We start from the raw sequence: 12,167 nt of genomic DNA, 5'->3' as shown, positions 1-12,167 counted from the left end.
GTCCAACTCCTTCATCTCCACGTTGAAAATCGATCATCTTGATAGGTTCTTCACATTTGATTGCTTTGCATGTGTGCTTAAGTGCCTTTTGAGTGTACATCGCCCTGGTCCTTGTCCAAAGGACAGGAGCGATCCTCTTGTTTCCACGTTCATCTTGCATCTTTTAACTTCGATCTTTCATTGTTGGCGAATAACATCCTTTGTTCGTGTCTTCCACGTTCGTTCCATTCGCTCGCATGAAGTTTTGGGCGTATTAAAGGGATCATCGCCCTTGTCCCTTGGAGAGGGACAGGAGCGATCCATGTTTTCTCCTTAACCTTGGCAACTTTACACTTTGATCTTCGTTGTGATGTCCTTCAAACGTCGTCCTTCACCTTACCTAACTTCGCTTTGCTTTGATCTTGAAGGAACGTAAGTATTTTTGATAGTATCGCCTTGGTCCTTGTCCAAAGGATAGGAGCGATGGGAGCTTTTTACCTTGATTGGCGATGTTTGGACGTTGAAAACCCTTGCGAATTATCTTCATATGATGCCTTGGACCCTCTAAAACATTGCGAAGTCTTGTCCTTACGTAAATTTTGCATGAAATGGCCAATGCATTCAACATCGCCCTGGTCCCTTCCTGAGGGACAGGAGCGATCTAGGCTATAGGGTGCGAATTTCAGCATTATAACGTCCCTTGAGTACTTGTGCTTGCTAAAGACGCCTTAAAATGTCCCTCGCCACCTTGCCTTGACTTGGATCGTCCTTGAACTTGCGTAGGAAGCAACATCATCCTTGCATCGCCCTTGTCTCTTGGAGAGGGACAGGAGCGATCCTCCTTTTGTAGCCTTTATCTCACCTTGCCAGGTTCCACGTTTATATTCAACGGATTCGTCTTTCTTCACTCCATTCGTTCATGCCTTGACATTGTTTGTAACTTTGCAAGAAAATCAATTATATCAAAAATCGCTCTGGTCCCTTCCTGAGGGACAGGAGCGAACTAGGCATTTAGCACTGTTATGGACGTCCCAAAAATCTTCAATTTATATTCAACGCATTTATCTCATGTTTTTCCTTGTTTTTGAACGTAAACTTGCCTTGACCTTTGTCTGGATTTTGCATAATGAAGGAAATCGCTCTGGTCCCTGGGAGAGGGACGAGAGCTACAAGGTACCTCGCCCTGGTCCCTTGGAGAGGGACAGGAGCGATTTGGTCAATATAGGTCATTCTCCTTCGTTTCTGCATCTCAAATTATATTCATTTGGCAAAGCATCTTCCTTTGGACGCCCTCAAATCATTAAGTCATCAAAATCTTGCAAGGACAAGGCGAAATTGAATTTGTAGCTCCGGTCCTTCACTGAGGGACAGGAGCGATTTTCCTCCTGGAGGCATTTCTGTGCTCATGAAAATCTTCAATTTATATTCAATGGAAAGATATCGCCGTTCTCCATCACTTCCAACTTGAAATTTGTCTGGACTCTGCAGGGATGATGAGATATTTGAAAATGAGCTCCCGTCCTTCACTGAGGGACAAGAGCGATTTTGCTCCTACAGGGCAAAATAACATGATTTTTCACATTTTAACACTTCACGAGGCGAAAACAAATCAATTCCAATGCCCAGGATCAAAATCAAAAAAAGTCAAAATTTGGTCAAAATATTCAATCGGACAAAAATTCACATTTCACTTTCAATACTTAGACAAATTTAAGCTCTGCATTAACATTCCAATTGAAAATTAGACCAATTTGGCGAATTCATTGCATTCAAAATTTGCATCCTAGAAAAGGAAGCTCAAAAGCTCTCAAAAACGACTGGATTTTGGCCTGAAAAGACAAAAATTAAAACCCTAAGGCTTGACCCTAAATCCAGACGACTAACCGACTAACAAAACCCTAAAAACGAAAGCGAAAACGAGCGAAAAACGAGCAAAAAGAGGGGGTCCCCATTTGCGATGGGGCGATGTGTGAAATGGTCACAACAGGTTGATAGTAAAGAGTACTCAATGTGGTTGCTTCATAGAGTTTGTTTCTTGGTTTCGCATTGGATTCTTGGTCTTGAATTCCTTTTGCAGGTTGTATTACAGTTTGTAGTTCTTTTTAGGGTTAAAAGTGTATTTTTACAAGTGGAAACTCTGCCATGAGCTCCTTAGGATCTTGTGGAGGGGTTGAATAATGATTTGTGGGATCGGGCCTATAGTTTTAGGACTTCTTGTAAGAGAAAGATATCTGATGTAAGGTTCCAATAGTTAGTAATAAAAATCAGCAAATGATGTTGTGAATATTCTAATGTTGAAATCTGATTTCTGTCAGCAATCTGGTGTCTATTGAGTGTGTTTAAAATAAGGGTGTCTTGGGTATATAAAGTCAGCACTAAATCTGCATTTTGATGTAATGAAGTCATAAAAAAGCAAGGAATTTCAATTCATTAAAGGTTGTAATTGGGTATGGTAAAAAACTAGATGTGTGGGTTGTCTAGCCATTGTGTTGAGTCCCAATTTGATGTGGTTGTGTGATGTTGTTGAAGGAGAAGGTTGCCATTCACTTGGCACACCAACCTTGACTGCATCAATATCCGAAATTATTTTAATTTTTATAATTTCTTATACATTCTTGCTTCACTTGGTAGATTTTTTTAAAACTCATTCCGGGTGAATGGTCAGCAAAGATTATTTTACAACTTTTTTGGTAAGATGTATAGGATAATTAATTAAGTCACAGTACATTAGAAGAGGGTTGGAATTATTATAAAACAATCTCCATTTGAGCAATCATATATGATTGGCTTACATTAAGTTTGTAAGAGAAGTTTCAGAATTTCAAATTTTGGGGATCATTTAAATATTTGTAAGGAATGACAATTAGGGTTCATGTTGATATATTTAAGAAAACATGCATTGAAAGATTAAAAAAATCAAAATTATCTACAGAGCAGGCCAAGTGCATAGCATTTTCACAATTGAAAAGTAGTACTTGCACTGAGTTTTGTGCATTTTGTATGGTGAAAGTGTCAAACATGGTTGATTTTGTGAGGTGCCACTCAAGCATTTGCACTAAAATGTGTTTATTACCTTTTAATTGAAAGCTCTCTCTGATTAAAATTATATCAATGAGATAGCTTAGTATTGGTGTAGATAATACATTATTGCACCTTGGGTTTATATCTATCTTTCTTAGGTGTATCTATGTACATTATCTCCAATTATTATCATTATAGTATAGATAATAATGAGTTTGCTTTGTTTCCTGATTTTGACTAGATAGGCTTTGAGAAAATCTTGTTTTATTTCTTGACTTTTTCTAGATAGACTCCGAGAGAATCACGTTTTGTAAGTTGACTAAGTTGTCCACCTCCACATATGGATGTTGCATCTGATTCTATGAACTATAAAGAATGTAAGAAAAGCTTCAGAATTTCAAATTTGGGGATCATTTGAAGAACTGGCAAGGAATGCCAATGAGCGTTCATGCTGATATATTGAAGAAAATGTGCATTGAAAGACAAAAATCTCATATTATCTATAGAGTAGGTCAAATTCATAGCACTTTCGCTTCTATTGAAAAGTGGTAGTTACATTTTATTTTTATGTATTTTGTATGACGAAATCATCAAAGATGGTGAATGTGTGAAGTGCCACACAAGCATTTACACAAACATGTGTTTATTGTCTTTTTATTGGAAACTCGGTCTGATTAAGAATTATATCAATGTGATAGCTTTAGTGTTGGTGTAAATAATACATTATGGCACCTTAGGTTTTAGTCATCTTGCTTGGATAGATATTATGAAGATTATCCTTAATTATTAGCTATATATTTTAGATAATAACGAGGATGAGTTTGCTTTATTTTCTGGTTTTCTCTAGATAGGCTTTGAGAAAATCTTGTTTTATTTCATGATTTTCTTTCGATCTGTTTTGTTCCTTTGATTTATTCAACATGTCATAAATCTTACATTTAATTTGTTGAGTTGATTCACCCATTTCTTTTGAACTGTAAGTTCATTTCATTCAAAAAGATTTTAGAGAACTATATGAATCAATGACATATTCTCTTGCTGAAAATTTCTTAGTTATAACTATCTTAATCTCTTTTTAATTTATGTGAAATCCAGAAACAGACACACAATGGTATAGATAGGCAACTTTAGGCCATGTAAATTCAGGATTCTTGTTAAATGTAACAACTCAACATTTTTCTGCAGATGCAGCCACATTTGCCTGTAAACTATGAACTCTTACAGAGATACTCAAGGCCTAATTTTTATATGAGGTCTCACAAGTATTAGCCCATAAAACCGTCAGGCTTATTTCATGGTAATTTGGTAAATCGTAACATGTAAATGCAATTTCTAGAAGTTGAGGCCTTTCTATATCATTTGAAATTAAACTATTTAATAAATATAACCTGCTGTATTTTACATTTCACAGAAATCAGCAATTCAAAGCATGTCAAGCTCCTAATTTTTTAAACTGTATTAGCTGTTATTGGAAAAGGGATTTTTTTTAATGAATTGTTTTCTATGCACATGTTGCAATATACTTCTATTGATATAACTTTGATGAAGAAGTATAACTTTGATGAAGAAGTTAAGTACTTATGAGAAAATAGGCAAATTAGTTATCATTGGCTAATATACACTAAAATTCATCTGTTCTTGATAACTTGGCAGGAGATGGATCTTCGAGTGAGCATTTTGGCAATGGTTTTGCACCAGACATTACATTCTATGTTCAAGGAAGGCCAATTGAAGCACATAGAGCTATTTTAGTAGCACGCTCACCATTTTTCAAGAAGAAATTCCAGACAGACTGGAAGTACCGCAAAGAAATTAGGTTTTCTAAGCAGAAATTGTCTTTTCCTGCGCTTTATAGCCTAATTCATTTCTTCTATTCGGACAGACTTGATATAGCTGTGGATGACATGGAAGATTTGGTTAGAATATGTAAGGTGTGCAAATGTGAGGGACTGAAAACTGCTGTTGGGAATGAACTTAAGCATCAAAAATATGCGAACTATAAATTGTTGAGAGATGCCGATGATTCTCAAAAGAGATTTATTTTACAGGGATCCTCTCTCCCAGAACAAGAAAGGCTTCCTGCTGCCATGCACCGGCTTTTACATTTGTCGCTTGAGAAGTCTCAAAGAGAGATGAAAACAGAAAATATAGGACAAAGCACTGGCCTTATTGATTTTTCGGACACCTTTGATAGTTCGAATATATCCAAGACTGTGAAAAATACAAGTGCAAACATTGAAGTTTCCAGTGAAAACGGGGACTTAAAGGAGTTTTTTGGACAAGATGTAACTGCATGTGGCCAGAAGATGGAAATGGGCATTCAGTTTCAAGATAAATGTGAAATTTCAAACAGTAATCAGGCAGAAAAGTGCTGTCAAGAGTCTGAAATGCATTGCAAGCTTGATACTGATGAAATGTCTTTGATTGATCATGCTGATGTCTGTTTCATTGTTGAAGGGAAAAAATTCCGGAGCCATCAAGTGATTTTGGCTTCGAGGTCAGACTACTTCAAGGCCAGGTTGTCAAGAACTACTGGTTTTCTTGAAGGAAAGGATGGATTGCAGAATGGGGATCTTATGCTACTTGAGGAGCATGATCTGAGTGCTGAAGCATTTGAAAAGATACTGGAGTACATGTGAGTTTTTCTTGTTTTGCATGTGACCTTCTGAAACATTTAGCTACTAAAAAATTTATATTTGCTTACTGTTCCACAATTAAGCTAATTTTATGCCAGCATTCTTAAGTGCAAGTTGAATAACCAGGTACACAGACAAAGTGGTTGATATTGACTCAGAACAAGTAAGTCATCTTTCTGGTGTTGTCAATTATGTGCTTCTATCTAACTGTAAATGTCTTGGTTGATAGAATGGATTAAGTTCCTTGCACATTCTTACTTGATGATATTATAAATACCTGTGCCTGTAGGCAGAAGAGATGTTTGATGCTGCATCCAGATATTTATTATTCCCCCTGAAACGGGCTGTTGCAGATGCGTTGTTACCACATCTGGAACATGCATCCCCTGCAGAATTATGTGACTGGCTAATGCTTGCAGATATGTATGAAGTTCTTAATTACCACATGTCCTTTAGCATGTTGTGATTTGTTTCTTAACTATTCATGTTTGAACAACCATTTTTTGTACAGGTATGGGGTATGGAAGATTAGGGAGCATTGCCTAGATGCAATGGCTTTGAACTTTGAGACATTTGCTGAAACAAGGGAGTTCCGTAAAATGTTACTAGCACTTCCACCTCCTTCTGGTGATACTGCACTACGGACAACTGTTCCTAGTGCACCTGGAGAACAAGGAAAGTCCAACCAAGAAAATATTCTTGATGACTTGCGTGAGAAATGGCTTGAGGTGGAAGCAGCTGAACTTGATAAAAGAGATGAGAGTGCCTTGCAGTTTGACAAAAGATTGGAAATGCTTGTTCTAGTGGCAGAAAATGAAAACCAATCCACCGCCTCCCAAGAACTACAGTGGTCTTAATAATGGTGTCGATATGTATTCTAGCCCTCCAGTTGGATACTGGTCCCCTGAAATTGGCAAGCTGGTATTCCAAATCCAGTAAAAAACATTGCCATAGCATGGACTGGTAACTCTGTTCCTTCATGATTTGCTGAAAAGGAGAAAAAACTGAATTTGTGCCTGTGAGCTAGGTTCAAATTGAGTAGTGTTTGTCACCAAGTGCTGTATCTAATACAAATTCATTAGTTGCAGAAACTCACAGGGTGCTGACACTTGTTTTTGTGTGATTTCATTGTTTGGTATTCATCCTTGAACTCAGTTATAGAGGCTTGGAGTTCCTTGAATCGTGTCTCTATTCAAATGTGTTTTGTAGAAAACCACTGTTCTTTGCCAAAGCTAATGATTTACTCAACTGCAATCCACACACTATGCGTAAATATACTTGAACACAATAAACACAGCATGTTGCTGGCTGGAGGTTAAGGGTCTAGGTAAGGTCCTGCAGATAACAAGAAGTTTAGTCAATATCATATAATTGATATTTTTGCTGTCAGAAGAAGTTTAGATTGAGTTGCATTCCATTAATCTTGTTGTCCAGGTTGACTCCTACTCTTAAACTGCACAAGCATGGAGTGCGGCTATACAACCAAGCAGCCTGTTCACAACTTGATAGAGATGGATTAAAGTAGAAACAAAATCTTCATTGCTAAATGGGAGTATTCTCATTGAATTAAATCCTTTTTTAATATTTTAAAATGTCTCCAATTGATTACCATCAAATTATTTGTCCTTAACATCAATTGTCCTTTACAAGTAATGCCATAATCACATTTAAAGAGACTTATTAACACTGTGTGCCACAACTCATAATAAAGTGATTGATATTGGCAGTTTGAGAAGGATAAAGGTGTGTTGATTGTCACCTGAGCATTAAGCAGACCTCTGGTGAAGCAGTGCTTGGGTCTTATCACTTATGCTCTGATAAGGGTCAGGTCAGTGGGTGTGGCCTTGGAATAAACAATCTCTGTATGGGAAAATGTTATCCTTCAGGATAGATTTAGAAGGCCTCAATGGAAACATGGTTTGAGTGAGGATCAAAAAGCTTCTCTTCCTTGTTCACTTCTCAAATTCTTTTCCCTTTGCAATGTTCCAGAAATTGGGAAACCTATGAGTTCATATGAATGTAGATCATATGCCTAATTTAGAATAATTTCAATCTACAGGTTGAGGAAGTCTAACATTCCTAATGCATGGGAAAATATTATCCTTAGGATAGAGTTAGAAGGCCTCAATGGAAATCTGGTTTGAGTGAGGAGCAAAAAACTTCTCTTGTTCACTCGTCAAATTCCTTTCCCTTAGCAATGTTCCAGAAAGTGGGAAATCTGTGAGTGCATATGAATGTTGATCAGCTGTCTAGTTTAGAATAATTTCAATCAACAATCCTACTAGACTGCATGTAGGAACACTAATCATGAAATTTTATTGCTTGTCCCCCCTCTAGACCTCAGAAAAGTGATTGAACTTGCATGTAAGGGAGTTATGTGATATGGCTGCCATTTTGAGCTGATATGAATGGTTCTTTTGGTTGATGTTGATGACTTAGAGAATTTTTGTCTTGAGGGTTCATGCTGTGGAAATGATGTATTGTACTTTAAAATTAACACCAGATTCCAACTTCCTCTTCAATTAATATAGCCCTATTCATTCTGTCAGTTTGTTTGCATTACAACTCCACAAGTTTCAGATTTGAGAAATATTAACAAGCTTCTGATGTTCTTAAGCGTTGAAATTGACCTGAAGACTTTGCTCAGGCAATTCAAAATTGTGGCTACTCTGGAAAATGGCCCAAGAGATTTACAATGTTGGAGGTTGGGATGCATCTATTTAATTGAATTACCCTATAAGTGTGTTCCTTTAAGATTCTTTCCATTCCATGTTGTAGGTCAATTCATCTTTGCCCTCTGATCGAACATATGCAACTTAATTATTCACATAAGTGTCAGATGTTTCGGCAATGAGTCTTTGAAAATTCCTGGCATGAACGAAAGAAATAAAGTAGGCCTAGGAAGTGTAGGCAAAGGGGAAAGTGTGTAATTCGGTAATTGAAGTAATCTCAACAGTATTTTTTGATGGTGATATGAACAGGAGGGCACACCCAGCTTCTTGTGAACATATTTTAACAAATTAAGGATCGGCTCTGTGAAATGCAGAATATGGGAGGTTGACAACCAGTCTGTGGCTCCAATATATGGAAGGAGAATTGCAATCATGTGAATTTGGTGCAAGGGAAATCTAATGGGTTTAAATGGATATACTTCGAGCTTTGATCAGACAGTAGTTATTGCTACAACAGTAATATAAAATACCACTTATTGGGAAAAACAATCAGTTATCGATGTTATGGTTGACACATCTCTGGGTGTAGCTAAGGAGGGTACTATATCTGCATATATAGAATTTGTTCCCATGCCTTATTCCTACTGGGGTGAGGTACCGATTTATCATAGACTTTAGTAGTGCAGTTTGATGTCTCAACTATTTTTCCTTGAGGACAGTTCCCTGGGATTTTTGGAGGTGTATCTAGAATGGGGAACCTGGGAATGGTGGAACAGGGATGAAACGTCTCCCTGCAATCCCAATTGATGCCGCCTGCAGGGGTGGGCATCCCTGGGATAGCCCCCTCTGTAGAGGGCACCCATTCCATTTACTAAATTTTTTTTCCTTTTTTAAGTTTAGCACCATAAATTTTCTTTTTAGGGATGTTTGCAAGCTTCTAAATCTTCATTACTAGGGGAAGAGCACCAGTAGCCATGCATGTTCCAATAACCATGCACTCCTTGTGAACCCAACCCCACTGTTACCAACTTTAAAGAACCCAAAAAATGATAACTAAAATCCCATTAGTGAATTTCACATGTACCGATAGCCGCTCATATTTTTAGCTTTTTTGCTCCATACTTAGCTCATTTGTGCATGACTGCTGGGGCATTTATGCACAACTATTGGGTCATTTGTGCATAAGTATTGGTGATTTTAAGTACACAGCTATTGGGACATTTTTAAGTAGGTATCGAGAGACACTTTGAAATGTGTACTTTTTGACCCTTGTGTGCATAATGGATTGCACAGTGTGCGTTGTTACTACGTAGAAGCCAGAACAATAGCTATAAGTAGTTAAGTCGCATGCAGAGACAATAGAAAAAAATGTTGGAATCCTTTGTACCGTTTTAGGATTTGTAGGTGCACAAAGTTAGCTATAACAACTACTGGTACACTTCCCCTATCCCCTGGGAAGCAGGCAAAACGAAAACGGAGAAAAAAATAAATCACTTCAGTCCCCATGCTATTTATTACACAAGCACTATGTAATATTTATTTTTTAATATAAGAATAAATCACTTCAATGAATTAATTTGATTTAATCATATATTCATTAATATTAATAATAATATTAATTATATTTACATGTACAATTAATTTATATTATTTGCTTATTGTTTATTTATTTGTATATTAAATTATAACTAACATACTTATATGCAAAGTATTGAGAGATTTCTTTTATTGAAATCTAACTATTGTTCAAATGTATTTGTTATTAATAGTTAACCCAACTTTGATGATTTATAGTTTAGGGTTAGGGTTAGGGTTATGGGTTTGTTATTTAGGGTAAGAATTTTATTAGAGTTTGGAGTTAAGATTAGAATTAAATTAGGATCTTATGGTTGAATTCAATTAGGGTTGTTAGGGTTAGTGTTCAATTTGAGTTCGGGTTAGGTTTCTATTTAGGTTAGGGTTTGATAAGAATTAGACTATAATTAGGTTTAACAAGGGTTAAAGTTCAATTAAGATTAATGTTCACTTATGGTTTGGTTTAGGGTGAAGGTAAAATGAAGATCAATCACAATTAGTGTTTTTAATTATAATATTTTTGTTTATTTCTACAAATAATGTGTAGATGGATTTTTATTTAATAGTTAAATTATATATTTACGATATTATATGTATGTGGGGCCATAATTTATTTAACTTATATTTGATTTAATTGTATTTTTTTAGGTTTATTTGTGGTAATTGTAGTTTTTTCTTACTATTAGGATAAACATTTTTTTATCAAAATATTTATTATTAATTCTTTTATTGATCCTTAAATTCAAACTAGTTATTTATTTTAATCACATTTATCATTTTTTATATAACTTAACAAGTATAATTAATTATCAGTCAAATATACACAAATAATAATGTTTATTTTATCAATATTGTAATTTTTAAATTTATATATTTGTGATACTTTAAAAAAATGAAAACTAATTGTGTGAGGAGGATTAAAAAAACCAATTCAAATTTCTACCACCAATTAAAATAGATAATAAATATCATTATTTATTTGATGTATTGAAATTAGTGGAATAAAAGTATGTTTTTAATTTTTATTACTATGTAATTGCGTTCAGCTATGTACTCGAGGCGGAGGTTTGCATTCAGACAAGTTTAATATGAAAAGATTGAGGAGGTGGATAGAAAAAAACTTTTCTAAATGCAATTTGACAATTCGTAAATAGATGAGCTTAATATGACAGAAAATGTGAATAAGACGGTAGATAAAAGTTTAATTCTTCTAAATGCTTATTAAAGGTAAGATGTGTTTGTTTCTAAATATTTCGCACTAAATATTTTGCACTAGAAAGAGAGACGGAGAAAAATTATATCAGTGAATTGCTGTAATATATGAAAATTTTTGGACGATGAAAAGGATTCTCAAATGGGAATGAGCTGCTTATATTGATATTAACAGTCTGTTTTTTTTTGGATGAATCCATGCACCAGTTGAAATGATCTTTGGTGAAGTTAAAGGTAGAAGAAAACTTACTGACGAAAAAAGTGTGTTTTCTGTCAGCACGTTCTCTCTTTTATTCCAAGCTATTTAAAGGTACAACTGACTGGTTAAACAACTCCGTTTGTCAATTCATCATCTATCATTAGTCTCAACTCTCAAATGTTGGGACGCAAGTTGATTAGTGCCATCCCTTTGCAACGGGAGTTATAAAATAATAGCAAAAATGTTTGGCTATCTCCTTTCATAAAGCTTGTGATTTCAAAATACCAAATGACTTTTTTCATTGGCATAATATAATTGTATTGCAGCTGTTGAGATCTATTTCACTATGCAGGTGGTACAGAGAAAGCAAGAGATACAAATGCAAATGTAGTATACTAAATACTTTGATACATGCAAGTTGATGTTATAGACTTATAGTAATCATATGGCATCCTTATATAGATGCTAATACAAATGTGATGGGTCACATCCTTCCTGTTTCTGTCTGGATAATATTAGATAATAAATAGATTCATTACAGCACTTGTACGAACCACTAATGGTGTTAAAATTTGATGTCAATAAAGCTTATCATGGTGTGGCATTGCACTTTCTTCTTGGAATAATGAAAGTCACCTGGTGCTAGTGGCATAGCTTAGTGTGCTGTCAACTCAAAACCAGACAAATATCTCAAGTTTGTGATTTAGTTAACAGTTCTCATTCTGATTGTTTTCCACTTAGGATTGAGACAAGGATGCATGGTATTACCGTCTGTTCATATTTTAATGTCTGAGGCCTTATCAGATATTTTGTTCTGTATATTTTAAACCTGTACTGAGTTGCTGGATGAAATGCCCAAGTTTCTCTTTGGGA

At 35.5% G+C, this 12,167-nt stretch overlaps 1 protein-coding gene across 1 annotated transcript in view; it reads left to right on the top strand.

Moving 5' to 3' along the window:
- The window catches only part of LOC131055067 (BTB/POZ domain-containing protein At2g04740), a 52,271-nt gene extending 45,527 nt beyond the window's left edge, over nt 1-6,744 (top strand). The window contains exons 3-6 of the mRNA XM_057989700.2: nt 4,654-5,635; nt 5,763-5,799; nt 5,926-6,059; nt 6,148-6,744. Of these exons, the coding sequence (XP_057845683.2) occupies nt 4,654-5,635; nt 5,763-5,799; nt 5,926-6,059; nt 6,148-6,493 (1,499 nt within the window). The 3' untranslated portion in view covers nt 6,494-6,744. The remainder of the gene's footprint in view (nt 1-4,653; nt 5,636-5,762; nt 5,800-5,925; nt 6,060-6,147) is intronic.
- The last annotated feature ends 5,423 nt before the right edge of the window (nt 6,745-12,167 follow it).

This window comes from Cryptomeria japonica, chromosome 5 (assembly GCF_030272615.1).
Source record: "Cryptomeria japonica chromosome 5, Sugi_1.0, whole genome shotgun sequence".
Classification (NCBI taxonomy): domain Eukaryota; kingdom Viridiplantae; phylum Streptophyta; class Pinopsida; order Cupressales; family Cupressaceae; genus Cryptomeria; species Cryptomeria japonica.
The sequence above is the reverse complement of the archived record's forward strand: the minus strand, read 5'-3'. Positions and strand labels throughout refer to the sequence as shown.